The sequence below is a fragment of the Lycium ferocissimum genome, chromosome 3 (assembly GCF_029784015.1).
Source record: "Lycium ferocissimum isolate CSIRO_LF1 chromosome 3, AGI_CSIRO_Lferr_CH_V1, whole genome shotgun sequence".
Lineage (NCBI taxonomy): Eukaryota > Viridiplantae > Streptophyta > Magnoliopsida > Solanales > Solanaceae > Lycium > Lycium ferocissimum.
This window is the reverse complement of record NC_081344.1, coordinates 35340773-35368377: the sequence shown is the minus strand read 5'-3', so window position 1 is coordinate 35368377 and position 27605 is coordinate 35340773. Positions and strand designations below refer to the sequence as shown.

General features: G+C 34.8%; 2 protein-coding genes across 3 annotated transcripts; both read left to right on the top strand.

Moving 5' to 3' along the window:
- Window positions 1-953: 953 nt before the first annotated feature.
- LOC132050193 (uncharacterized) lies at window positions 954-6433 on the top strand. 2 transcript variants are annotated; one of them, XM_059441322.1, is made up of 4 exons: window positions 954-1387; window positions 3708-4324; window positions 5026-5541; window positions 6084-6433. In XM_059441322.1, exons 1-4 carry the CDS (start codon window positions 1150-1152, stop codon window positions 6240-6242), a joined length of 1530 nt encoding a protein of 509 aa, XP_059297305.1. In that variant the 5' UTR covers window positions 954-1149; the 3' UTR covers window positions 6243-6433. The 2 variants fall into 2 exon arrangements, with proteins under 2 accessions (XP_059297305.1, XP_059297304.1); XM_059441321.1 differs by having other exon boundaries at window positions 3699-4324.
- Window positions 6434-18929: 12496 nt separating this feature from the next.
- LOC132051109 (GDSL esterase/lipase At1g71691-like) lies at window positions 18930-22723 on the top strand. Its single transcript, XM_059442390.1, has 5 exons — window positions 18930-19337; window positions 20244-20365; window positions 20972-21211; window positions 21563-21812; window positions 22350-22723. Exons 1-5 carry the CDS (start codon window positions 19058-19060, stop codon window positions 22568-22570), a joined length of 1113 nt encoding a protein of 370 aa, XP_059298373.1. The 5' UTR covers window positions 18930-19057; the 3' UTR covers window positions 22571-22723.
- Window positions 22724-27605: the final 4882 nt, after the last annotated feature.

Here is a 27605-nt window from a genome sequence, read left to right as displayed (position 1 = left end):
TGCATAAAGCTAAAAAGGTGGGGCATCGGGTAATTATTTAGTATCGAATTGGTATTTGTGAAATTAGTTTATGAAAGGATAATTTTGTGTAAATAGTTTGCATATAATGAGTATTTTATGTTGTTTTCCCAAAAATAGGGGTATATAAAACAATTGGCTTTAAAATTACCCAAATCCTATCACACTAATTAACAAAGAATCTCTCCTATTATTTCTGAAAACATGAACATTTGACACTTAAATAAAAAACTCAAACGACTCTTTTAATTCAATCCCCCTGGTTAGTTTTATGGTGGTCATCCAGCTTTCATTTTATTGTATTAAAGTTATCAAACTATTTTTTTGAGATGAAAAGTCTTTCCACTTTACCTAAGTATTACGAAAATACAAAAAAAATTTATAACCAAAAAATTATTCAACTTAAAGAATCACGGAAAGTCATTAAGTTGAAGCAAAAGAGACATTTTATATGTTACTTAGGCAAAATTAAATGACTTTTTGGTTACGAAAAATTATTAGTAACTTTCAGTGAACTTAAGTAAAAGTTGAGTAATTTTGTTATTATAAAAGTGGTTTAGTGGCTTTTAGGGATGTTTATTCAAAGTAAAATGGTTTTTGTTAAAAAAAAAAATAACTTCTTGTGAAATAAAATAAAGGTTAAATGACCATGTATGAAATTGCATGCCTGTATATAATTTTTTTTATTTCTCACTCGGTGTTCGGTATTCGCATTGAGGATAGTTAAATTCGGATCATGCACTGCAGGGCCCATTTCTGGGGGCGGCAGTTTCAACTGAAATTTTTTCATTCCTAGAGCTCGAACCCGAACTTCTGGTCAATTTTTTATTTTATTTTAATTACTAACACGTAACAGGGGTGTATGTGATAATCAAGAGTTTTGAGGGGGCATAAGTAAAATATCTTTTAATGTTGTTTTCCTCTAAAATGGAATTGTTGTTTTCTTCTAAATTGGTTGGAATTTCCTATGGAACACTTGACTTGTACGGCAAAATCAGCAGTGACTGAAAAGGGAAGTCTTTTATTGTTCCTTAATCATCAATCGAAAAGACACTGAAAATGAAACAACACTACTTAGCATAAATTCACGGTTCTTGCTGCTTTTTTATCAGTGAAAGATTGATAATAATCATGAATTGCTTCTCTTCATCTTTATTAGTTTTCACTTTGGTCCTGCATATTTGTAATTTGGGTTATGCAGTGTCCATAATTAAAGATTCATATGTTTCTGCAATTGGTGATCCTGGAATGAAAAACCCAAATGCAAGATTTGGATTTGAAGCATGGAATTTTTGTAATGAAGTTGGAAGAGAGGCTCCTCATATGGGTAGTCCCAGGCTTGCTGACTGTGCTGATCTTCACTGCTCAGGTTTATACTAGTTATATTTATTTACTGTTATGTGTATTGCACACCTGATAATAAAAAACATATGTGTTAGGTATGAAGAAAATTTTCTGGATTTCTTACTTATTTTTTTGTGTTCCGTACGTAAGCAAAAAAATATTATCCTAGACAAATTCTATGGGTTTGCGGTTTGGGGATGGGTGTTTGCGGGGGTGGGTGGGTGGGGGTGGAGATGAGGTGCGTTCGAGGGTGGGAAGGAGATAAATTAATGTGGAATGCCATTTGTGGGACTTGTTTTTTGTAATTGCATTACAGAAATCATTTTTCTTAACTTGTTTTCTATAGAAAATGTTTTCCAAAAATTTGACCAACCGAACGTGAGAAAATCGGAATATATTTTCCAAAATATTCCAGAAAAATAAGTGGGTTTGTTAATTTTTTTTTTTTTTTTTTTTTTTTTTGTGTGTGTTTGGTACAGAAGCAAATGTATTGTCCTCAAAGCATTTGTGTATAATCCAGACAAATACTATGCAGGTGGGGGTGTGGATGTGGGGTGGTGGGACAGGGGCGAGTGATAAGACGACGTGTGTTGGAGGGTGGGGAGGATACAATCAATGTGGAATCCCATTTGTGAGACTTGTTTTCGCTACTTCCACTAGGGAAGTCATTTTCTTTATTTCTAAGGAATTTATTTTCCTAGAGAAAATGTTTTCCAAAATTTTTGGCTAACCGAACATGGGAAAATTGGAAAATGTTTTCCTCCATACCGAACACACCAAAAGTTTTAAGTTTTCAAATGACATGCTACAATTAAGTATTGTAGTGGAGCATCCGGGCCTCACAGCCACCCATCAGCAAAGATCTTCCTGTGTTTGGTCCAATAAAAAGAATCAAAGTATCACTTCCCTGACAATTTTAGTTTTTTTAAACGAGGCAGTTTACAAAATTTAATAATTTACTGAGATCTCTGAGGTAACTATGTGAAATCAAAAAATTTGAAACATAGAAGGAAGTATCTAATGGTATAGACCTTGCATTTGGGAAATAGTAGAATTATTAATATTGCTATTGATATTTTTTTCTTCTCTATTGCCTAAGCTTCCTAGAAATAAATGAGCTGATTGAAGCATCATGATGTTGATTCATATGGTAGAATTCCTAATCATTGTTTAGAAGATTGTGTTGTTGTCTTTTTAAGTGGTGGAGAATGGTAATATATAATGCATAAGGCATGTGGGTCTGCAATTGATTAATTACCTGGTGTTTATGAGATAGATGTTGGAAAGACAAAATACCGGCAGAAAAAGATATTGAAAGGACAAAATCTTGAATTCGTAGTGTACTCTGAAAAAATGCATCACGTCAACCTAATTTACTAGATTGATAGCATGGCGGATACACAAGTTGATGCTGAAGTTGGTTTAATTATATTTTCTGATTTTGTAGATTTTAGATATGAAGTAATTGATAGAATTGAGGGGCTATTGGAGTTAACACTGAACACAGAGTATTTCCTTAATATCAATAATACTTGAACAGTTCATTTGTTGGCACCCTGAGAGCTTTGCCTAGGAGTTTCTCCATCATTGTGTTTCAACTTACTGTGGCAATTTCCAAAACTTGTCAAGGTTACTACTTAGTTGGCTTAAAGATAGGTGAATTTTTGGGTAATTCTAGTGCAAACTTGATGTGGCCTATACCTAGATGAAAGGGAGAAAATAAAATTTTAACCTTTAGATCCGTAATTTAAAGCAAGATGGACAATTTATTCTGGGGGTGGGGAGGATATCCGACTAAAAGACTGCATGAGCCATGAGGTGTCATCCAGTGCCACAGATTATGGAGGACAAAAAAAGTCAACATTTGAATTTCTCTCTTGTTGTAGTAAACAAATCTGATGCTTTTTTTCCAAATTGTGATGACCATTGTGCTGAAATTTAAATTGTCATTTGCCAGAGTGGTTAAAAAAAAAGTCGTGACTCATCAGAGTTCAAGAAGCTTTCACACTGCTCCAAGCTATTACTAATTGTCATAGCTTCATTGTTGCCGTCAGTTGAAAGGAACCTGAACCTGATTTAGTTTCCCTTATCCACTAACCATCACTACTTCTACGTTCAGCGTTAACTGTCTAATTTTCCCTTCAAGTGTCTATCCTTCTCTGCTCTTCCCTTTCCTTTCCCTTTTCTTTATATAACCGAGGTGAACAAAAAGCAGAAAGATTTGATAGGGTATTATCTCAATTACATGAATCATAGACTTAATGCCTTGCGTAAGTGCTAGCACCGAACAACTTTATGATCTGCCCGCCTCTAATTGGGTTTTGTTTTATGATGAGGTCACCGAGATATTCCGGGCGATCAGCTTCTTCGGAAACGAAGCACTTGTAAAGTACACCACAAAGTGACAGAAGTAGACAATAGATTAGGAGCTGGAGATAAATTTCCAGATGGGAGTTATAAAGCTGACATGAATCCTGATCTTTACGCTGTGGAAAAGGAGTGGTATCTTGGTTCACTTTGCGAAGTGCATGATTCTGCTGACCCATGGTATTATTGGATGATAATGCTTAAAAACGGAAATTTTGACAAGAACACAACTCTTTGTCCTGAAAATGGTAGGAAAGTTTCTAAGATAGTGACTGGTAGAACTTTTCCATGTTTTGGTAAGGGCTGCATGAATCAGCCACTTGTCTACCATAACTACTCAAGGATAGAGCATTCATCTTTGATCGGAGGCTTCTATGGAACATATGACCTTGATGCCAATTTAACTGCTGGTGTAGATGGAAAATCTTTTTTTTCAGCTTCATGGCGGAAGAATTTAAGCACAGGTAGTTGGATTATCTCAAACAAATTGACGACATCATCCAAGTATCCATGGCTTATGTTGTATCTAAGAGCAGATGCAGCAGAAGGGTTTAATGGAGGATATCACTATAGTGGCCGTGGAATTATGAAAAAGGTTTGTGACAACAACTTTGTTCCCTATGAAAGCTCTTCCTCAATAAATGTGCAAATTTATTCATATAAAAGAATAATGGGCTAATTTTACCAAATAAAGGAACTGAATATTCCTGTTGTTTGCCCTCGGGATTAAGAATAATATCCTTTCTTCCCTGGTTTTCTTGGTTGTTCCTATTTAACTCTTGGATAAGAAAATAGTGATGTCGTTTCATTTTCTTGAGGAATAAATGTTGGATTTTACTGATATAAAAATTTGGAACTAAGACTCCGACGGTTTTGGTCTAGTGGTAAGAGCACAACGGGTGATGTGTGGATTAGGTGCACGTCATGGGGTCGAACCCTGCCGCCACAAACCAAAACCTGGTATTTAAGTAGAGAAGGGTAGATAGGAGGGGGGTTCCATTATCCACTAAGTTTTGAACCGTGTGCTGTCCTTGGGAATTTCTTGGTTTTCAAGAAAATGATTATAAAAATACAACAACATACCCAGTGTAATCCCACAAAGTGGGGTCTGGAAAATAATTAGAAAAACAAATAGAAAAATTGTGAACCAATTGTATATAGTGATTTTGTTTCACCATCATGGATGATTCTTGTAGACAGGGTATCAGTCTCATGCTGTGATTTTTTCTCACTTTCAGATAGAATAAGAGCTGTAAGTTAATATTTTAGCAATTTCTTTTTTCTTTTTCCTTGCAGCTTCCGGAGTCACCGAACTTCAAGGTAAAGTTGACACTTGATGTTAGACAAGGAGGAGGCTCCAATAGCCAGTTTTATCTTCTCGACATTGGCAGCTGCTGGAAAAATAGTGGAGATCCATGTGATGGAGACGTTTTAACAGATGTGACGAGATACAGTGAGATGATCATCAATCCAGCAACCACAAGTTGGTGTCATCCTGATAACCTCGTGTCCTGTCCACCCTACCACATTAGCCCTAATGGGGAGATAATATACAGAAATGATACTTCTCGGTTCCCATACTCTGCTTATCATCTCTATTGTGCTCCTGGAAATGCAAATTATTTAGAGAAACCATATGATATCTGTGACCCATACAGCAATCCACAAGCTCAAGAACTGATACAAATCCTGCCACATCCTGAGTGGGCTGTGCATGGTTATCCTTCAAAACAAGGAGAGGGGTGGATTGGTGATGCTAGGACTTGGGAGCTTGATGTAGGAGCAGTATCTAGTCGCTTATACTTTTACCAGGTAACCTTAATTCTTGTCTATGGATTCTGCGGAAGGGAGTGTGTCCTTTTCTTTGCGGTGTTGCTGATTTGCCAGTACTTTAGTAGGTTCCGTGGATCCAACATGGATGACATATTTGGTTGCATATGTTGCTTATATCCTATGTTTTTGGAGCTCTAACAGTTTTCTACTTTGATCCTGTGTGAAAGTAGGAACCTAAGATTCAAGCATAAAAGGTTTTACAAGATCAAAGCGGTCTACAGTGTTTAATTCTTCAGAAACCTATTAAGCTACATGGATGTGAGACAGCTTAATGCTTGATAAGCATGTATTCAGATTTACGTTTCCTTTGAGCTTTAGAATGCGTTTAATTTTTTACTTGTGAGTTAATTAGTCAATCCTGCCTTTAGTTTCGAGCTTGCTTCTCTTTATGGGGAAGTCAAATTTGCTTAAGATGGCCCATTCAATAGATGCATACAAAGGCTGAAATAAGATTTAAACTTGATGGGTTAAACTTTTATATTCTCACCACTGAATCCACTGTACATTTATATGTTACACAGGATCCAGGAACCAAGCCAGCAAAGCGTGTTTGGTCTTCACTTAATGTTGGTACAGAAATATATGTTAGCAGCCAAGGGGCTACTGCTGAATGGACTGTCAGTGATTTTGATGTATTGATTCCTGAAGATGATAAAGGTGATGTTAGGGCAGTTCTGTAACATAACACCTGTTGTATGTTCCTTGTCCTTTACAATAAGTTTCACTTCTAACAAATTTATTTTTCGCTTGTTTGTATATAATATAGACACACATATATCTACTTTTGGCTTTCTGTTCACCTTTATTACTTTGTGTGGCAAAGCAACAAACCTAACCTCTATGAGATATACCAGGGTCCATTTCCCCCTAACTGGTTTCGCAAGGTGGTTAAAAATTGTCAGTTTTCTTGCTTGCTTGAAAGTTAGACCATGCTTCATTATGTCCTATTACAGCAGCAGAAGTGTTGGTCAGACAAGTCTACCACTGTTGATCCATTGCAGCCTCGGGTGACTCATTAGTATGCGCATTATAGAGATTTTTACTGCTAATTGTCTCATATCTGACTGCAGAACCAGTGCCCTTTAATATATTACTCTTTCTTTTCTTGTTTAGTTGCTTGCAACCGGACTTTGAGAACATCAGTACCTGCTTTCTGAAGACTTAAGCAGGGGAACAGACGCCCATGTTATTATTACTGGTCCTCTAGTGTGGTTAAAGCCCAGCGGAGTTAGGTGCAACACAGGTGGGCTTCGCCTATATAAGTGGTATTCAGTGCATGCACCAAGGTCGTAAGGCAGGTACCTCATTATTCATGTGCTCCAACCAAACAATAATTACAAATGTTTTTCATCACATCGAGAGAGTCGATCAGAAAAACTGATGGAGTCTGTCGGTATTTTGGACCACCGTGCTGTGTTCCGACACCCCATTTTCCATCGGTAAGTCCATAATACTGACATCCTACAATCGGGTTTTCTAAACGGACCGTTTTTAGTAGTGTTAGTTGATGCAAGTTCCTGCCAAGTTCATGCAGTGACTGAACTTGGCTAGAGGAACAACCTTGGGAACATGTCCGCTGCGTTGGCCTCTGTGGAAACCTTTAAGACCTTAATGGTGCCCTGTTCAACAACACCTCAGATAAAATGGAATCTGACTTCAATGTGTTAGGGGCGCTCATGAAATCTTTGATTTCTAATCAAGTAAATATCGCTTTGACTATCACATCTTAGAGTTGATTGCTAATGAACAAAATTTATTTTTGACACCAAACTTCTCAACCATATAACTTCCTTTTCTGCTTCTGCTGCCACCATATATTTGGCTTTTGTTGTGGACAAAACAACTGTCTTCTTACTAATGGCACTACCTGCAAGAGTAAAGACATAGCCTATTGTGGATCTTCTTCTATCAAGATCACTTGCAAAATCAGAATCCATATAATCAAGAGCTGAGAAGCCTTCATTGTTCCTCCTCCAAAATGTAAGACCAACATTTGGAAGAACCTTTAAGATATCTCAATATCTATTTAACTCCTTCCAATGTGTCTTACTCGAATTCAACATGAATCGACTTATCATATTCACTGCTCGAGTAATATCAGGCCGAGTGCAAACCATAATATACATAATGCTACCAACTGCGCTAGAAGAAGAAACTTCAGACATGTGCTCCACCTCTTCCTTTGATTGGGATGCCATCAAAGATGAGAGTCTGAAGTGTTGTGCTAACATAAAGTAACAGGTTACATGTATCCGTATTAAAACTCTCAAGTACCTTCTCATTATGCTTTTTTGGTGAAAGATGTAGTTTATCGTTCTTCCTTTGAATCTCCATTCCAAAAATCTTCTTAGTATCCCAGACAACGCCATGTGATATATACAATTATCAAATGCATTTCTCGAAAACCCTTCATGAATGCATCAAATTTCTTGTACCATCATCTTAGCTGTGATACTCTAGCATTTCTTTTAACAGAAAAGGACCAAAAATACTCCAAACGTTTGAAAAATGAGTTACAAATACCCTCCATCCACCTATTGGTGCAAAATACCCCAAACCTATTTTTTGGCTCAAGAGTGCCCCTCAAATTAACACCCTTTAAAAAAGCCACATGGCTTATTATGATTGGCCGCATTTATTAGTTGATTTTAAAATATAAATCCACCCACTTTTAAACCCAAACTCGCTGTCCCGCTTAGTCTGACTTATTCAAATGTATTGACAATATTAATGGAATGTTCATGTTAAAGAGAATTGAACAAATTATAATCTCATTCCTTGTGTTAATTCTGATATTCAAGACATCAATATATATACAAGAGATTGGAAATAAATAAGGCAAGGAAAAGTGATTTCCAAGCCATGACTAACGGCTATATAAGATATCTAGAATATTGAATGCATAATTATCTTCCAATAATTTTGCTTAGTTTCCTTATGGCTTCACTCTGAATATTGATTTCAGCTTCTTTCCTTAGTAGACAGATATCTTAGTTGGCACATTCAATTCTTTCCTTAGTAGACAGATTCCTTAGTTGGCATATTCAAATTCTTTCCTTTTCACCTTTTTTCAAGCTGGAGGTAATGGCTGAATGTACTTCTAGCTTGGCTCGAAAGGACCGGAAGGGAAGCTTAGGAAGAGGTTTCGTGAATATATCTGCAATTTGAAGTCCAGAAGGAATATATCGTGTAGTCAGTGCCCCAAGAGCAACTTTTTCTCAAATGAAACGATAGTCTATATCGATATGCTTGGCTCGAGCATGAAACACCGGGTTGATTGACATATAAAGTGCACTTTTGTTGTCACAAAAGAGCTGAGGTGAGTGATGTAGCGGAATACCAATGTCTCGAAGGAGAAAACTTATCCAAACTAATTCAGCCGTCGTAGATGCCATGGATCGGTATTCTGCTTCTGTGCTGGTTCTAGACGCCGTTGGTTGTTTCTTGGAGGACCATGAAATGCAATTAGCACCTAGATAGATGCAAAATCCCGAAGTACTCCTCCTTGTATCCGGACAACCTGCCCAATCTGCATCACAATACCCATAAAGTTTGAACGGACTTTGGGAAAGGAATTTAAGGCCATAGTCTGTCGTTCCTTTAAAATAGCGAAGAATTCGTTTGGCGGCTCTCATATGCTCTTCTGTTGGATGTTGGAGATGTTGACAGACCTTGTTGACTGCATGAACAATGTCAGGTCGCGTGTAGGCGAGGTATTGAAGAGCGCCTACTAAGCTTCGATATTGTCTCGGGTCAATGGTTTTTGAGTCTTGAGGTGAGGACTGCGATTTTAGTGCCATGGGAGTGTTGGAGTGAGAGCAATTTGTCAGCTTAGCTCGATCTAGAAGGTCTTTTGTGTACCTGCTTTGGGAAATAGTAATTCCTCCACGAAAATGTTGAACTTCGAGGCCAAGGAAGTAACGAAGTTGTCCAAGATCCTTGAGAGAAAATTCTAATTGTAGTTTCTTGATAAGATCCTCTAAAAATATGTCATTGTTTCCTGTGAGGACAATATCATCAACATAAATTAGCATTAGTACAGTAATATTTTCTTTATGTAATGTAAAGAGAGAAGGATCAGCTTGACTACATTTAAACCCAATATAAAGAAGGAATTTTGATAAACGATCAAACCACGCTCTAGGTGCTTGTTTAAGACCATAGTGTGACTTGTGCAATTTGCAAACATGGTTTGGATGTTGAAGGTCCTTGAAGCCAGGAGGTTGTTCCATGTAAATGGTCTCCTTGAGGTAGCCATGAAGAAAGACATTATTAACATCTAGTTGTCTCATTGTCCACTTTTGTGATACGGCAACTGCAAGAACAAACCGGATTGTTGTGGCCTTGACTACAGGGCTACATGTTTCTTCATAGTCCACTCCTTCAATTTGTTTGTATCCTTGCGCAACTAGTCTAGATTTAAATCTTTCGATTGATCCATCCTCTCTATGTTTCACTCGAAAAATCCATTTGGATCTAATAATATTAGCATTAGTTGGTCGGGAAACAATGGTCCATGTTTTATTGGTGTGGAGTGCTTGGAGCTCTTCAAGCATGGCTTCAAGCCAATGTGGAATGGAAAGAGCTGTTTTTATATTTTTTGGTAGTGAAGCTGTCGTTGTAGTGGTCAACGCTTTGTGTGTCCGCTTTTCTCGAAGTTGTTGAATGCTTTCGGCTAATATAGGATCAAGATCAGGTTGAATATCAAGTTTCCGACGAGATATCATATGATGCCCATTTGTTTGTGCAGCATCAAGACTTGAACCTGTAGAAGATGAATTCAAATCAATGGTTAGATTATTACTTAGATCAAGCAAATCATCGCCATTAATAGAGTCAGAGTTGTTATTCTCCATATCGTTTGTAGAACTAGCTTCAGTAGTTTCAGCTTGACGATGATCGTTTATGCTGTCAAGAGTTACATCTGATGTGTTGTATTTATCGTGATCATCGGGTCTGGTGTCATCCAGGATAATAGGATCCTCCCTTTTGTTTTCATGGAGGTCATCCAACGTTTTGTTAAAGCTTGCTATTTGAGGCTTTTTCTTCCCTTTTTGTATCCAAGTGTCGGCGTCGGAAAATGTTGTGACTTCAATATTGCCCTGCGACACAGTTCCTTTATTAGGAGCATAGGGAAAAAAAGTTTCATCAAACACAACATGTCTGGATAAATAAATTCTATTTGTAGAAGGATCCAAACATCTATATCCTTTATGAATAGGACTGTATCCTACAAAGATGCATGGATATGTTTTCTTAGAGAATTTGTTCTTTGCATAGTCTCTTAAGGTACGGAAAACACCTGGAACCAAAAATTCTAAAATTACCATAGTCAGGATGACGGTTGAACAATTTAAAAAATGGGGTTTCCATACTTAGTGTTTGAGAAGGCATATGATTTATGAGATAAATAGATGTAAGAAAGGCATCCACCCAATATTTAGTGGGTAAGCAAGTTTGAAAAAGTAAAGTAAGCCCTGTTTCTACAATATGACGATGTTTCCTTTCTGCCGCACCATTTTGCTCTGGTGTGTTTGGACATGAAAATTGGTGATGAATTCCATGGTCGATCAAATGTTTTTTAAAATAAGTGGAAACAAATTCTCCGCCTCCATCACTCTGAAAAACTTTTATTTTATGCTCAAATTGATTTTCTACCATTTTCTGAAAATTTAAAAATGTTTTAAGGAAAGCAGATTTTTTTCTCAACGGAAACAACCATGTGTATCTGGTACAATCGTCGACAATAACGGCATAATATTTAAAATGTTGACAAGATAAAACGGGTGCTGGACTCGATAAATCACAATGCAATTTATCTAAAGGAAATTGCGAGGTATTATTTGATAATGAAAAGAAAATTCGACAACTCTTTCCCATTTGACAACTACTACAAACTGTTGGACTCTTCTCCCAACTAAAAATGTTTATCAAATTTTTTGACTTTAAAACGTTTAGGTATCGCGAATGGGATGTCCCATCCTTTGGTGCCAAATGTTTTGTGAAGCTTTATTCTTAAAGGCAAGAAGAGCTTGTTGATTTATTTCTTCAAGAGTATAACGTCCTCCCTTTTTGCATCCTTCAGCAAGTATCCTGCCCTGTTGAGACTTCACCACAAAACCATGATCAGAGAATTTAATGGTACAAGCATTGGGCCCGTTTGGCTCAGCTTAAAAAAAGCAGCTTATAAGCCAAAAAAAAAAAAAAATAAGTTGGGCTATCCAAACTTATTTTTTTGGGCTTATTTTAAGCACAAAATGGCTTATTATGTTCCTGGCCAACAAGACTCGTGTCCTCGAAAACAAATTTTTTATAAGCTGTTTTCAGCAACTTATAAGCTAAGCCAAACGGGCTCATTATCATGAGTCTATTGTCCAACGGAGAGTAAGTTTTTCTTTATATCAGGAACAGTGAGAACATTTTTCAGATTTATGCTACCAGTTTTTGTTTTTAGTTTATCTTCACCAATGTGAGAAATGGGGAGGCTTTCACCATTTCCGACAAATCTAGAATCATTGCCTTTATATGGAGTAGTTTTCACAAGTTTACCTGGATTGTTTAAGATGTGAGTCGTCGCTCCTGAATCAACATAGAGTGAAGAATCTTCATTTTCGAGTTTCATTGCAGCAAGGGCCTTAGGAAGTTGGTCTTCGGGTTGAAAAGAATGGTCAAACCGATTCCAACATTCCAAGGACGAGTGATTAGCCTTACCACAGATTTGACAAATGAGCATGTGTTCTTTCCTCTGTTGATGCGGATCGACACTATGATTATTTGCCTTAGGTCGATATGATTTATCATTGAAGTTTGTACTAGCACTGGAATTCCCATGACGCGCGGCTGGAGCAAAGCCTTGGCCTCTCGAGTTAAACCTTCCTCCTCCATGGTTTCGTCCTCTTCCTCTTTGTCCAAGGAAAGCATGTTCATGGTGAGGCTGCGAGTGTTCTTTCTCCTCACTTTCATTAGTCATCATCTGTTCATGAGCTTGCAAGGCTAGAACAAACTGATTGTAAGTAGGATAAGGGGCTTTTGCTAACATGGCAGTTCGAAAATCCTTATATTTAGCACCAAGACCCCTAGCTAGTTGAAATGTTTTACTTACATCGTCGATTGGCTTTTTGATTGCAGCCAAGCTATCACATAAGCCGGTATTCATCAAGAGACATGTTTCCCTTTTTGAGGGATATTAATTTTTCATTCAAAAGTTGTTCTTTTTCAACAGTAGCAGGGAGAATTTGATTCTCAATAGATTTCCATACCTAATGTGCCGTTTGTATGTTTTCCAACGACATTAATACCTCGGTCTCTATGTTTCTTAGTAACCAGGCGGTTAGCAAGCCATCATTGTTGAGCCAGGTAAGGTACTGCGGATTTGGATTAACCTATCCGTCATCACCGGTGATCTCTTTTTCTGGCTTGTTTTCATTGGTAAGATGATGTTCCAATCCAATGCTTCGGATCAGAGGTTCTATTTGAGAACACCAAAGTAAGAAATTTGAAGTGTCTAGTTTCAATAAGATGCGACTAGTGCACAGGTGCAAAGCTTGAAGAGAGAGGGATGGTTCTTTCACTAGTTGGTTGGAATTTGCCATGAGATTTTTGCTTGTTCCAATGTCATGTGAAGGCTCCGATACCATAAAGAGAATTGAACAAATTATAATCTCATTCCTTGTGTTAATTCTGATATTCAAGACATCAATATATATACAAGAGATTGAAAAATAAATAAGGCAAGGAAAAGTGATTTCCAAGCCATGCCTAACGGCTATATAAGATATATAGAATATTGAATGCATAATTATCTTCCAATAATTTTGTATAGTTTCCTTATGGCTTCACTCTGAATATTGATTTCAGCTTCTTTCCTTAGTAGACAGATACCTTAGTTGGCACATTCAATTCTTTCCTTAGTAGACAGATTCCTTAGTTGGCATATTCAAATTCTTTCCTTTTCACATGTTTTCAACCTTCTATTTACTTTCTCCCCCTACCTTCATCTCTGATATCTTGCGTGTTCCTGTTGTGTATCGGAAGAAACAGGCAGTTCCATTTAGCATACTATGGATCTTGAACTTGAAATTCACTTAAATTGCGTCACTTTGTTTTGGTAACTAGCTAGCTTCTCTACAGATTGGTATGATGTGGATTAATAGAAGCAGCATCCTATCTTTCCTTCTTTACTGTGCCATTAGTTGATTGATTTCAAATTTCCTGAACAACAATTATCTACACTCTGCTCTACAAGATCTCTCATAGTCAGATCATAGATATAACCCACTCTCACCAGTCAAAAATTATTTCAGCACAACATCAATTATCCATTGTTGTCCGAATTAAAATATACTTGGTGTTTATACCAACTCAATAAAGAGTATTATGTGTCTTTACATAGATTGTTGCTTGCGTAGTTAATTTACTACACATTCTTTCCTCAAGTTTATCACGACTAACTATGATAAACTAATGTATATTTGTGTTCACATGGGGTACAATCAACATAGAAAAGATGTCAAAGAAAAAATTCTCAATTTTGTCCACCATGTTGTTCACCTTAGGAAATCTGCTGAGGGTTCATGTAGCTGCATGTAGTATATGTCTCTCTATGATAATGTGTACGGGGTGGGTTTAGGTTAAAAGAAACGGGTCGATCAAATAGGTCAGCGGGCTTGAGTTTAAAAGTGGGTGAGTTTACTTTTTAATAAAATAATAATATGTGGCCAATCATAACAAGTCATGTGGCTTTTTTAAATTGAAAAAAGCCATCTGGTTTAGAGTGATAGTTTGAGGCGTATTCTTGAGCGAAAAAAATAGATTAAGGGTATTTTTAGACCAATAAGTAGATGAAGGGTATTTGTAAGTCGTTTTTCATGGTTAGGAATATTTTTGGCCCTTTTCGCTTTTTTGATTTTATTTTTAAATTCCCTCTATCTCTGGTACTGCATCTGCCGCTGACTAAATGTACCAACGATTTCCCAGAAGATAAACCAAAAGGAGTACTGGAGTCAGACAAAGACAGTAGAAGTAGCAATAAATACAAAGCATAGCCTCTCAACTGTCCCAACAGTACCCCAACACGCCAGAAATAATCTTTCTGCTTGCGTACAGAATAAAGCATATTGAAAATAAAAAGAATTCACATTCATTTCTCAGTGTCCAAGCATTGCCTTCTTGAGAAGTGTGTCTTTTGCCATCTTCATGCACTTAATTCAGCTGCCAATGGAACTAAGAGCCCGTTTGGATTGGCTTATAAGCCATTTTTATAAGTCTGTTTTCAAATTTTTTTTGAGTGTTTGGCTGAACACAGCTTAAAAGTCATTTTGTGCTTAAAATGCCTCAAAAAATAATTGGACCCATTTAACTTAATTTATCTAAAAGTTGTTCTTTAAATTTGAAAACAATTTATAAGCCAAAAAAAATAAGTCGACTACCCCAACTTATTTTTTTTTCACTTTATGTTCGTAAAGCGAAATTTTTGCCCATGCTCAATCCAAAAGCCTAAGTAAATGAAGTGAAACAACTGCGGCTGGTTGCTGCCCAAAGGAACCTATGGTTTGTTTCGTTAAATACTCCTTTCGTGCCAAAATAAGTGTCATTTTAGTAAATAAAACGTATCACAAAATAACAGTTGCTTTAGGAATTTAAGATAAAAATTAGTAGTAGTATTTTTTTTCAACTATATCCTTATACGAACTACTTTTTAATAAGCTCAATTCTCAAGAAACAATTAACAGTTAAAAGGGATTATTAAGTAAACTATATTAATGGCGTTAAATGAGCTAAAGCAAGAACTATTTTAGGATGGAGGGAGCACCGTAGAGACAGCTCTATGTGTATGCATATACCATTACTCTATGTTTACCTTATTAACAGTCTGTACAGTAGTAGAATGAGTTATTTGCTCAACTAACTCCCTCTCAACTTTAATTTTGTGGTGCTGACTTTTTTCGTCTTTAATTGTATTCAGGTTTCTAGGTTTTGAACAATTTCAAGAATATGTTCAGAATTGGTATATAATGAAAAAGTCAACTCAGAAGGGAAAGGGCAAATTAAAGAATATCCGTTGGTGGAAGCGACTCTTAAGATAAATAAAGACAGTAGTGTAAAGATATTTTTATATGATACGGTGAATTTTAATATGTGATATTATTTTTATTAAATTATTAATTAATGTTTATTAAGAGATTTATCTGTCATTATTCAATAATTGACACGATTGAGTAAGTAATTTTTCAAGGCGGCTCATATTTAACTTATAATTTTAAAGTTGTGAATTTTAATTTTAAAAATGAAGTCGACAATTTAATTAGCTGAAGAAATAGTGAAAACTTATAAAAATACAAGAAGTAATTGGATTTGCGTACTTGAGCAGTTGAGCTGATAACAATATGTTTTCTGTCGGTTAATTTATTCACGTAATAGAACATCCCTTTTTTTTTTTTTTTTTCATTCAAACAGAGCCTCATTTGATTATTTTGTGCAAAAAGTAAGAATTTGAGTTTGGCATCACATTTCTATTATATATAAGTGTCCAAGAGGGACTAACAAAGCAATGAATACTTGTAGCAAAAGCTATATAAATTGTACACTTTAATACAACAATAAATACTTGTACCAAAAGTTATACAAATTGTATACTTTAACCAACTACTTCGTTATCCCACGTGAATATATGTCATAGTACTGAGTATTTATTCTCTTCTCATGTATACACGTATACACTTCAATTGTAATTCTCCGACACATTTATTTCCTACGTGCGCTTTTACTTGTTCACTTTTGAAGTACTCCCTCCGTACCATATTACTTGATCACATTACTAAAAATGTATGTCCATATTACTTGTTCATTTACAAAATCAAGATAAAATTTATTAAATCTTTCCCATCTTACCCTCTCCGTCCCATATTACTTGGCTACTGAATATTTATTCTCTTCTCATGTATACACGTATGCACTTCAATTTTAATTCTCCGACACATTTATTTTCTCCGTGCAATTTTACTTGTTCACTTTTGACTTTTCACGTTCTTTAAGAATTAATAAATGAAGTACTCCTCCGTCCCATATTACTTGGCCACATTACTGAACTACTTTTTTATCCCACGTGGACATATGTCATGGTACTGAATATTTATTCTCTTCTCATGTATACACGTATGCACTTCAATTTTAATTCTCCGACACATATTTATTTCCTCTGTGCACTTTTACTTGCTCACTTTTGACTTTTCGCGTTCTTTAAAATTAATAAAAGAAGTACTCCCTCCGTCTCATATTACTTGGCCACATTACTAAAAATATATGTCCAAATTACTTGTTCATTTACAAAACCAAGATAAAATTAATTAAATCTTAATTTTAATTTCTTTGTAACAATTCATTTTATCTATAATTGTTAATAGAAAAAATTATAATGTAACTAATCTACCCCTTATTAACATATTTTTTAATTAATTTAATAAAAATATTTTATTAGTTTAGCTTTTTAGAAATCCAATATACACAACAATGGTTCTTATGTTTAGTTAATTGAGATGGATATCAACCTCTCGGTATACATATAAGTTATTAAAGAATTTAAAAGAAAAAATCTAGAATCAAGGTATTAATTTCCCCCCATATTCTTACTAATTTTCTTTTTCACATCGATGAACAACTTTCATTGTGTTCGACTCCTTCCATCTCAAAGACTTAATTCCATCATTTTTTAATTATAACTAAAGTGATAAGTACATAAAATACATTTTGTATATGTTGCTACATATAATAACAAATTGGAATGTTTTTAAAAGTTATCTACAAAATACAAGCCTTAAAGACTGGCTAATTAAAGTGACGGAGTTTAAGAAATAAAGATAGACTTTTGAATCTTGTGGTTCTAAATTAAAAATGTGTATAATATAACAAAATATCCCTTGAATCTTGTGATTATAAACTTGACATGTAGAATATTTGAATTGTCAACCTACTAAATATAAAAAAATGCAGATATAGCCAAAATAAAACAAATTTTAACAATAATTGAGAAATTACGGGAAAAAATAAGAGGAAAAGAAACAAAGTATGGAGAATCACGGTATCCTTTGTAAAATATACAAACCATAAAGATTAACTAAAGTGAGTAACTAAATTAATCATGTTGAGCTTTGCTAGTCCCTTAATATTTGACATATATAGATGTATCAAGTTTATCCTTAAGGAACTAATGTGTATAGGTTAAAAACGGGTTCAAAGGTTATATGGCTCATCTCACAAGACATTTTTACGTTAAAATATAAGAGATTAAGAATATAAAACACGAAAGGTCATCGGAGGATTTTCTTCTACTCCAGCTATAACTAGTTATTTTGTTCTATCTTCATTTTTTATTTTATAGAATTGCGCCTTGTATGAGATAAAACTCGGATCTAACAGTTGGAAGAATTGGAAGGTAACACGTGGAAGAATAGACACAGATCAGGTATGACTCAGCAAGAGCCTCACCGGTCTCATCATTTGAGCAGAATCGATGTGGTTGATCTCATACATTGAGGACCCGGAACCACGACATAGGCCCCTTCTAGGTCCGGAGCCACAAGACCGGAAACATGATAGTGGCCGGTCAAGATAAGCCCAAATTGTAAATGTTTCTGAGAAATTCGGGGTTTGCTATCTACCAACTACGTACATAACGGCTTAACCGTGCAGATAATAATGATCATCATGAGGAGTGTGCAATACGGAAAACGTTACTCAGGATTAGAATAGGAAGTATCCCTTCGATCCCTTCACTTGTATCCCATCTGATTTTTCATCACAACTAGCTATTACTATCAAAGCATTGTAACTCAAGCTCTCAGGCTCACTAAGCTTGATCAGCATTTCAGAGACGTTGCTAGACAACTATTCGAGAGTCATATCAATAAGATTCAATTTCTTTACTTTATATTTTGATATTCCATTACTTGTTACAGTCGATTATCATTTTGATTACGCTTAGCCAAGCAATGTTGGATCAAGAACATCATTATTTGATCATCTTAATGTACGTGTTCTTGAACCACTTAAACAAATTCAGTTGTTACTCTCTAAATCACAGATTTAGGGGTAAACACCCCCCCCCCCCCACCAACCAAACAAACGGTGCATCATATTATCTAGTTTTTTGGGTGAAATGAATGTCAATTAAAACTCAAAATATTCTATCAATTCGTTGAAGCTGAAATACTTTCCAAAAAGACCAAGCCTTAAACTGAAATAAAAAGGACAAAAAGGATAAATACAGTATTTATGGCAAGACGCGGACAATATGTCGTGGAATTCCCAAAATGAATTCTGGTAGATAATACTCCATATTATTACAAACTCCTTTAGTGCTAAAAAACAACTTACAGGTGAAAGCATTCACTCCTGTCCAACCACCGCTGCATGTCTTCCACCTATTATATAAACCCTCTCATTCCCTTTCATTTCTTGCATCATCAACTTGTCAACAAAAAAGGAATAACATAGGAAAATGGCTTATATTGAGCTTAGGGTATTTTCTTGGACTATATTTGTGGTGTTTTTGTTGGTGAATGTTGCAACTTGTCAAGATGCATTGGCACCAGAAGCTGCAGGTGGAAGAAAGAGTTTGATTCCTGCCATGTTTATATTTGGAGACTCTTTGATTGACAATGGCAATAATAATAACTTGCCATCTTTTGCAAAGGCCAACTATTTCCCTTATGGCATTGATTTTGATGGTGGCCCTACTGGTCGTTTCTCCAATGGTTACACTATGGTTGATGAAATTGGTAACACACATTTTTTTTGCTATTTTATTTGCATATATCTATCCACAAATGCATAATTTTCCTACTCTTTGAGTTCATATTTGTCTAGAAGTTTTTCATAGCTTAATAGATTGGCTATGTTTGCATGAGATGAAACTTAATTATCTAGCGAAGATAGGGTTATTTTTAGCTAGTTATTACACACTCCCTCCGTCTTAAAAAGATTGTCTTACTTTCCTTATTAGTTTGTTCCAAAAAGATTGACACATTTCTATATTTAGAAATAATCTAACTTTATGAGAAGATTTACAGCCACACAAATATTTAAAGCTTGTTTTGGCCCACACATTTCAAAAGTTTTCCTTTATTTCGTAAACTCCGTGTCAAGTCAAACTAAGACAATCTTTTTGGGACGGAGGGAGTACTATATACTAAGGAGTAGTAAGTTTTGATCGATCCACATGTTAAGCTGAAGATTAGAAGGTTTATTAAAAATGCAAGGTATTGAATTAGTACTATAAACTTCTTAAGAGTCTGAGATATTAGACGTTGGCTTTTAATCTGATAGAGTATAATTATTCGTTTTCAGTACTATTGATACAGTTTATTAACTTGCTTAATGTGTAAATTTTTGTTCTTATAATCATCTTTTACCAATAAGTGGATTCATTATCTAAAGAAAAACCAAGGGAAGGCCTTTCCCCGAACTAACAATAGCATTGAACATCAGCAACTGTTGTAAATAAAAGAATATTTAGTACTTTATAACATATATCATATATATAACTCCATTATGAATATACAGCCAAATATATACCCGTCAAGAATTGCTTAATAATGTACTCATTACTACTTATAAAAGTAGTACTTAGTCTATACTGTAATAATAGTTCAGAACATTAATGTGTTAATTAATCCTTTGCACAGCTGAACTACTAGGACTACCACTAATTCCAGCACACTCAGGAGCTTCAGGAGACCAAATGCGCTTTGGAGTGAACTTTGCCTCTGCTGCTGCTGGCATTCTTGATAATACTGGCAGGAACTTTGTGAGTTCTTATTAATTGTCTAAAATACTGAATAATTTCATTTATATAATATGATTTCAAAACTCGACTTTTTTGTGAGGGAATTATTTCTTTATAAAATAACTTCATTAGCTCAAGGTATTATAAAATGAAATTGTGATATGGTTTTCCAGTGGGATATTTGGATAAACTAGATTAATTAGTACTAGTATGAGGACAAAAACAAAGAAAATGGTAAATTTAGGATACACACCCCACCCCCTACTCTCCCAATAGAAAAAAGGAAAAGAATATTTTATTTGCCCTACAATGCTTTATGAATGAAGCCTCTTATATACTTCGTGACAATTTATTGCCTTAGGTAGAAACCAAACTAATAAATAGGGTCGCAGACTTGCATTGATTTATTAATTTACAAGTAGCAACTATTTGACCAAATAAACATAGTTATTACTGCTATAGTACTACACCACCTACCTAAGAACGTAGTGATTTAAAGCTTAAAATTTTCGGAGTACCCATTAGGCATAATTAATAATCAAGAATCTTGTAAGTTGGTTGGTGTATTTACTACTTCATCAATATGTGAACCGTATATATCCAGTTTAATAATGTGATTTTTTCCAGGTTGGGCGCATTCCATTCAATCAGCAAATCAAAAACTTTGAGAACACACTTGATGAAATCACAGACAATCTTGGAGCACCAGATGTGGCACAGGCATTAGCCAAATGCCTCTTCTTTGTGGGAATGGGAAGTAATGACTACCTGAATAATTACCTTATGCCTAATTATGACACTAAAAGTCGCTATAATGCTCAACAATATGCCAATCTCCTGGTTCAGCAGTATAACCAACAGCTTACTGTAAGCTTTCTTTTTTCTTTAATTTTTATTCCCTCTGCCCAATTTACATGGCACAGTTTAGATTTCAAGAGTCAAATTTTTTAAATTTTGACCGTGAATTCGGACGTAAAATCTTTAAGTTTCTTAAATAAAATTTACGTATTTGAAAATTACGTAAGAAGTACTATAAGTCACAATAATTAACTATTCAAAATAATTAAAAGGCATATGAAAAAATCGCGGTCAAAGAAAAATCTGTTTGACTCTCGAAATGCAAAATATGCCACATAAATTGGGATGGAAGGAGTATTATTTTTCCTTAGCATTCAGGTGAATAATATCTTCAGATTTTTTTAATTGTTGAAATTTCAGAGATTATATAATCTTGGAGCAAGAAAATTTGTGATTGGTGGAGTAGGACTAATGGGTTGCATTCCAAGTATTCTTGCACAGAGTAATAGTAATGTGTGCTCAGAAGAAGTGAATCAGCTTGTTCTTCCATTCTCTAACAATGTTAACTCAATGCTTAGCAACTTAAATTCCAATCTTCCTGGTTCCAAATTCATCTACATTGACATTAAAAACATGTTCCAAGATCTCCTTACCAATTACAGGCGATATGGTAAGCAAATATTTGAATTTTTCTTATCTATTTTTTGCTTATAATGTTGATACATTGAGACGTAGGAAAATAGCTTGAAATGGACGATGAAATTTCTTATAGCCTACTTCAACTTGCTTGTTGAGTCGTAATTGTGAAATTTCCTTTTGAGAAGCTAGTCCCCATTATTATTTTTTCTAAATATTCAGACATGTTAACTATTTCTTCTATATTCATTCCTTTGTTTTCCTAATGATCATCCATGCAAATGAAAATCTTTACCATATTTCGTTTTTTCATTTAGAAAATTAAAGCTATAGTGTTTTTTAATATCATATATCGACTCATATTTCATGTTGGAAATTCTATAATGAAACTTATTCTTGTCAATTAATAATGACAAATAATTTATGCCTACGATTGAATGTCGAAGAAAGGGAGACAGCACAAACGTAAGTAGATTAAACAGGTGTCTTGGAGTTTCTCTTCTCTTTTAGCAAAATGTTAGTAATAAGTTGTTTTCTTTTTTTCATCAACTCTTTGAATGATATGTTGCAGGATTTAGCGTGATAAACAGAGGGTGCTGTGGGATAGGGAAAAACAGAGGACAAATAACATGTCTACCATTGCAAACACCATGTCCAAACAGGAATCAATACATATTTTGGGATGCATTTCACCCAACTGAGGCAGTCAACATCTTGTTTGCAAGGAAAGCTTTTAGTGGTGGTCCTGATGTTGTTTATCCCATCAATATTCAGCAACTTGCCAGCCTTTAGTTAAAGCTTTAATTTTGGGGTGTGTGTGTGTATTTTGCTATACTTAGTTGAGAAAATATTCAGACTGTGAAGAGCTGAAATATATATTGCAGTGGACTGAGGCAGTTGCTCATGTAATGGGATTTGTTAGAATTGGAAAATCTTTTGTCTCTACACATTAATGCTTCTTGTTTGTTTCCTATTACCAACCCCCCTGCTCACCCTAGTAACAAAATACACTATACCACCTTATCAGTAACAATTTTATTATTCAATTTAGTACGGGTGTCAATGGTTTCTTAAAAATCAGACTTAAGCGACCGAACCGAAACGAACTGATTATTAGGTTTTTAAAATTAAAATCGTAGATTTTTGTATAAATTAATAATTGTATCGAATAATTAGGTGGTTTTTTAATTTTATAAAAAAAAAACTGAAAAAGATCGAACCATAACGAATAAATTTATATGTGTAAGATATATTTTATATATTAGGTTTAAAAATAAGAAACATTTTAAATTTTTTGTCAAGGTTGTGTGCTGATGGAAATAACTACAAGTCAACAGGTAACAGATCCAATCCGAAACTTATGCTACTCTTATTGAAACTAAATAAGTTCTAACATCTTGTGTAGTATGCTACAAGAATATTCCGATGATCTTAAATAGCAAGCTACAAGATAGCATATATCTTTTCTCTCGTATGATTTAAATTTCTTTTATTGGATACCTTAGTAGACTCAGTTTTTGAGTCCCATCTTGATAAATTTTTTTCACCTCATGTGATCTAGATTTTTGTCTTTGCTTTACTTTGCTTAGCTTGATTGCTTATTATGTTGCATGTCATTTTCATGCTAATTATAGTATCTCATGTGCATTTGAGGATACTTGTGAAAGGTCCGATTAGAAAATGATTCCGGACGGAGTGACGATGGTATTTGTGCCAGATTGGCTATATGACAGGTAATGTAGGCCTAAGGGCGGAATATTGTGATTGGAAGCCTAAATTGCTAAGACTCCATGTGATTTGGGAGATCTAAGAGTGCCAGGTTGGTATATGGACCTCGCGAGTCCCCCATGGGTCACGATTCGTCAATGTTCGAACGTGTGTATACCAAGAGATGGAAAAAGGCCTTGCATTGCATTGCATTTCATATCATTGCATATCATATTATCTCATTGATTATTTGGGTGTGATTTAATGAGTTGAATGCCTGATTTACCTTAATTGCTTACTTGGAAACTTGATGGACTTGTGGATTAGAAACTTCACTTAGGCTTATAACCTAAGATTATTGTGATTCATTGTGATTATTATTACTGTGGACTAATAGCAGATAAGTGTAGTAAGTGGTAATCATAGGCCAGCCCTCGTCTCCGTTTTTGTTAGGGCAGGTTGACGATGCTGCTGAGTACCCGTTGTTCTTTGTACCCACACGCTACACTTGCTGCACTTCTTTTTTAGTGTGCAGATTCTGTACCTGGTACGAGCACCGCTCAAGACTTCGCCGGTCGTTGAGGAGGCCTTTCGAGACTTTGGGGTGAGCTACTAGCAGACCTGTAGCACCAAACCCTCATCTATCTTTATTTTCTGTCCTTTCATTTCAGACAGTATTTGAGTACTACTCATACTTGTATTCGCATTTAGCAGTTCTTGTACTAGTGACACCAAATTCGAGGATGGTTGTACTTATAATTCACCCGTTTTATGATTATAAGGCTTTAAAAACTTAAAAGTTGACTTGTATGTTTATTCTGCACTATTTCTTACTTTATTTGTTGAGTTTTGGGTTGTAAATGACTTACTGACTCAGGGGAGTTAGTGCCTTCTCGGCTCTGTAAATTGGATCGTAATAGTGACTTTGGTAGGTAATTTGCAATTGAATGACCATATAAGTTATTCTCCCATAATCTAACCTAAGATCACCATTTTATAGCAAGAAAAGAAAGACCATTTAATGAGTAACCTTATAGCAAAAAAAGAAAGATCAATAATATGTATATAGACACCTTAACTTGGCTTCAACTGATACCCAAATACTAGAACTTTGAGAATGAACATCTAGACACCTCAACTCGTCTCTATTGTGTCTCGTGGACACGCGATGCTGACGTGGCACATAAATTTTGGAGGTATCTGGATGATTTTATTTTAAGTTGGAGTATTCAATTGGCACAGTTGAAACAAGTTGAGGTGTCTAGATGATCATTTTATAAGTTAGAGTGTTCAACTGACACCGTTGAAATTAGTTGAGGTGTCGAGATGATCATTTTATAAGTTGGAGTGTTCAACTACCGTAAACACCAAGTTTAAGTGTTTATCTATGTACTAGTTTCGGCGAACGTGCGTTGCACGTGTGTACCGCGTCAATCGATATATAGGCCAATTGACCCATTATCCATAGCCGCAAGGATTAAGAGATAGCTATGTATAAGAAGCTTAGCATACTTCACCCCTATTGTATTTTGTATAAGAGAAATTATCCAAATAAGAATTATCTCTTTTTTAATATTAAAACTTTGTTAAAAAACTAAAGATTCTAAAAGAAAAAATTATTAGAAACGCTTATAAAGTATGTAATTTTTTAGGTGACTTGCATGAATTGGGATAAACTTTTAAAAATTGTGTCATTGTCTATTTACAACCTATTTGCTGAAAATTATTTACTGAAAATCATATTTGAAATAATTCAAATTCTCAAAATACTTTTCAGTTTAAATTGTATTCATGTTTTAAAAAAAAAAAAAAAAAAAAAAAGAATGCCTTTTTTTAAGTTTGAGTTTACTATGTAAAGTTGATCAAGTTTGAGATAATTTTTGTTATAATTACTATTTCACGCATAAATTTAGTTATCTGGAAGGATTATGTGGTAAAAGTCATTAACAAAAAAACAACTACATCTGTATTTCAATATTTTGATAGTTGGGCTTAATTTCCAATTTCATATTACTATAGAGTTTAAATCATCTTCTATAAAATAAATAATTGATTCAATTAAATTTTAGATATTTCTGCCTTGGTTTAACTTTATTAATATGATTAAAACGTCACATTTTAAAAAAAATGTTTTATATATTAATTTAAACTAAAAAAATTAAAGTTTAGTCCTTAATAGTAAAAATGAAATCATTTCTTTCTTCAAATATATTACTACTATATATAAGGGAAAAACTTAGGGACTTTTGTAGTCCTCACAAGAATTTCCAAATTTTTTTAAAACTTTTTAATTAATTACTTTTAGGTCCTAATCTTATTTATTTAAGTCAAATTTATTTTTTTGTTTTTAAGGTCTACTTTTCAAAAGCTATCGAACCTCCTACCTCATTTTCCATGTTCTTTGGTTTTCTATTTGGTGCTCGATATCCGCATTTGAGCCCAATTAATCCAGATAATTCGCATTGTATAGCGCCCATTCGGGGGAAGCGCTCCCTCCAAAGATTTTTTCCATATCCATGTTCGAACCCCTGATCCCTAATTAAGGGAGAAGCAGCTCCATTCGCTGTACAAGTTAAATTATGTATTTGTCTTAAAAGTTCATTAACTATGTATAGATTATTTATTTAGAGCTAAATAACTTTAGAAATTTAGGACACATAACTTATAAATGTCAAATCCTGGCTCCGCATTTGATTTGAAGTAAATAATTTCATCAAAATGGAAGTTAAAATATTAAAGGAGCGCAATTAAAATTTTGCTTTCATATATTGAAAATATATTTATATGAAATTTAATTATTACTAACGTAATTACCCACTTGTTGGACTACAATAGGTATATGATTGTTGTTGTTGTACACTTGTACTAACACAAATTATATTTCTTTAATTAAAATATCTATTTTTATAAGCCCAGGCCTCACGTAACTAGTAATCTACCCTTTAGAAGAGCCGGTTTAAGGCACTTTTTCGTCGTCCGTCTGTGGGCCCTGACGAACACATGCTTCAATTTTTGGACTATGTGCTACATTTAACGTACCAATAAATTCCTCATTCCTTTTCATTCCCTTCTGTTTTAATTAAAATAAATTCCCTTGATGTCCCATCCTAAAAGCTAAGACCTATTCGTAGCTTTCTGTATAATTCTAGAATCACCTCAACTTTACTTTTTCTCATCTTCCATTCCATCGGAGATGTAGACTTAAGTAGCACAAAAAATAAAAAGTTGTACCAAACTAGTGCAAAAAAAAAAAAAATTCCATTAGTAGTATTCACGCACGAATTTCGTGCGTGAAAGGACCAAAGTGCAAAATTTCAGTTTTTGGCCTTTCACGCACGAAATTCGTGCGTGAAAGGAGCTGAACTGTTTTTTTTTTTTTTTTTGCGTTACCTTTCCAAACACGTTTTTTTCCATACTTTGGGCAAAGATTAGTCATATTTCAAAATTCTAAAATATCAATATTTTATATAAAACTTAATATCTTTTTTTGCGTACAATAATGTCGGCTCATTACATCAAGTCCACCTAAACGTTTGGATCGTCGTTTTAGGGGTTCTAAAGTGCCCCGAAGCAAGTTTTGAAACTTGTAATATTTATAGGGTTTTGATTTAAGTGTTTTAATAATAATTCATCCAATACGAGAGGTTTATACTAATTAAAAAATAATTCATTCCATTTAATTACAATACTAATTCAAAGCAATACAATAATAAATTACAATTACAATAACAATACAATCTTCAAGTTCTAGAGGCTCTATTACTTCGAGACGTGCTTGTACTACCACGGCCTTGTTGCCCACACGAACGCTTGTCATGGCCATATTGCTTACATATAGAGCACTTGCGAGAGTAAGTTCTTTCACTAACATCCATTTGATTGGGTCTACGACTCCGTGAGTTAATGCCCAATTTTCTAATGTAATCCTTGTTAGCAACCATCGAAAACGGCTCGTTTGGCCAATAAGCTTCATTACCAAGTGGGTGGAATTGGCCGGAATATGCTCTAAGGTAACTTTGGACCTTGTATTCCCCCGCCACATAATTTGTTACCGTTTTTCTCATTCTCTCGAAGCACTTGACAAAGATGAGAACACGGCACGTGGTACGTTTGCCACTTA

Bases quoted from the DNA above. Each gene is read 5' to 3' on its own strand.
- LOC132051109 (XM_059442390.1), top strand. From the start codon at position 19,058: ATGGCTTATATTGAGCTTAGGGTATTTTCTTGGACTATATTTGTGGTG. The intron at 19,338-20,243 runs GTAACACACATT...TCCTTTGCACAG, and splicing joins CACTATGGTTGATGAAATTG to CTGAACTACTAGGACTACCA. The intron at 20,366-20,971 runs GTGAGTTCTTAT...GATTTTTTCCAG, and splicing joins ATAATACTGGCAGGAACTTT to GTTGGGCGCATTCCATTCAA.
- LOC132050193 (XM_059441321.1), top strand. From the start codon at position 1,150: ATGAATTGCTTCTCTTCATCTTTATTAGTTTTCACTTTGGTCCTGCAT. The intron at 1,388-3,698 runs GTTTATACTAGT...TTTTATGATGAG, and splicing joins TGCTGATCTTCACTGCTCAG to GTCACCGAGATATTCCGGGC. The intron at 4,325-5,025 runs GTTTGTGACAAC...TTTTCCTTGCAG, and splicing joins GCCGTGGAATTATGAAAAAG to CTTCCGGAGTCACCGAACTT.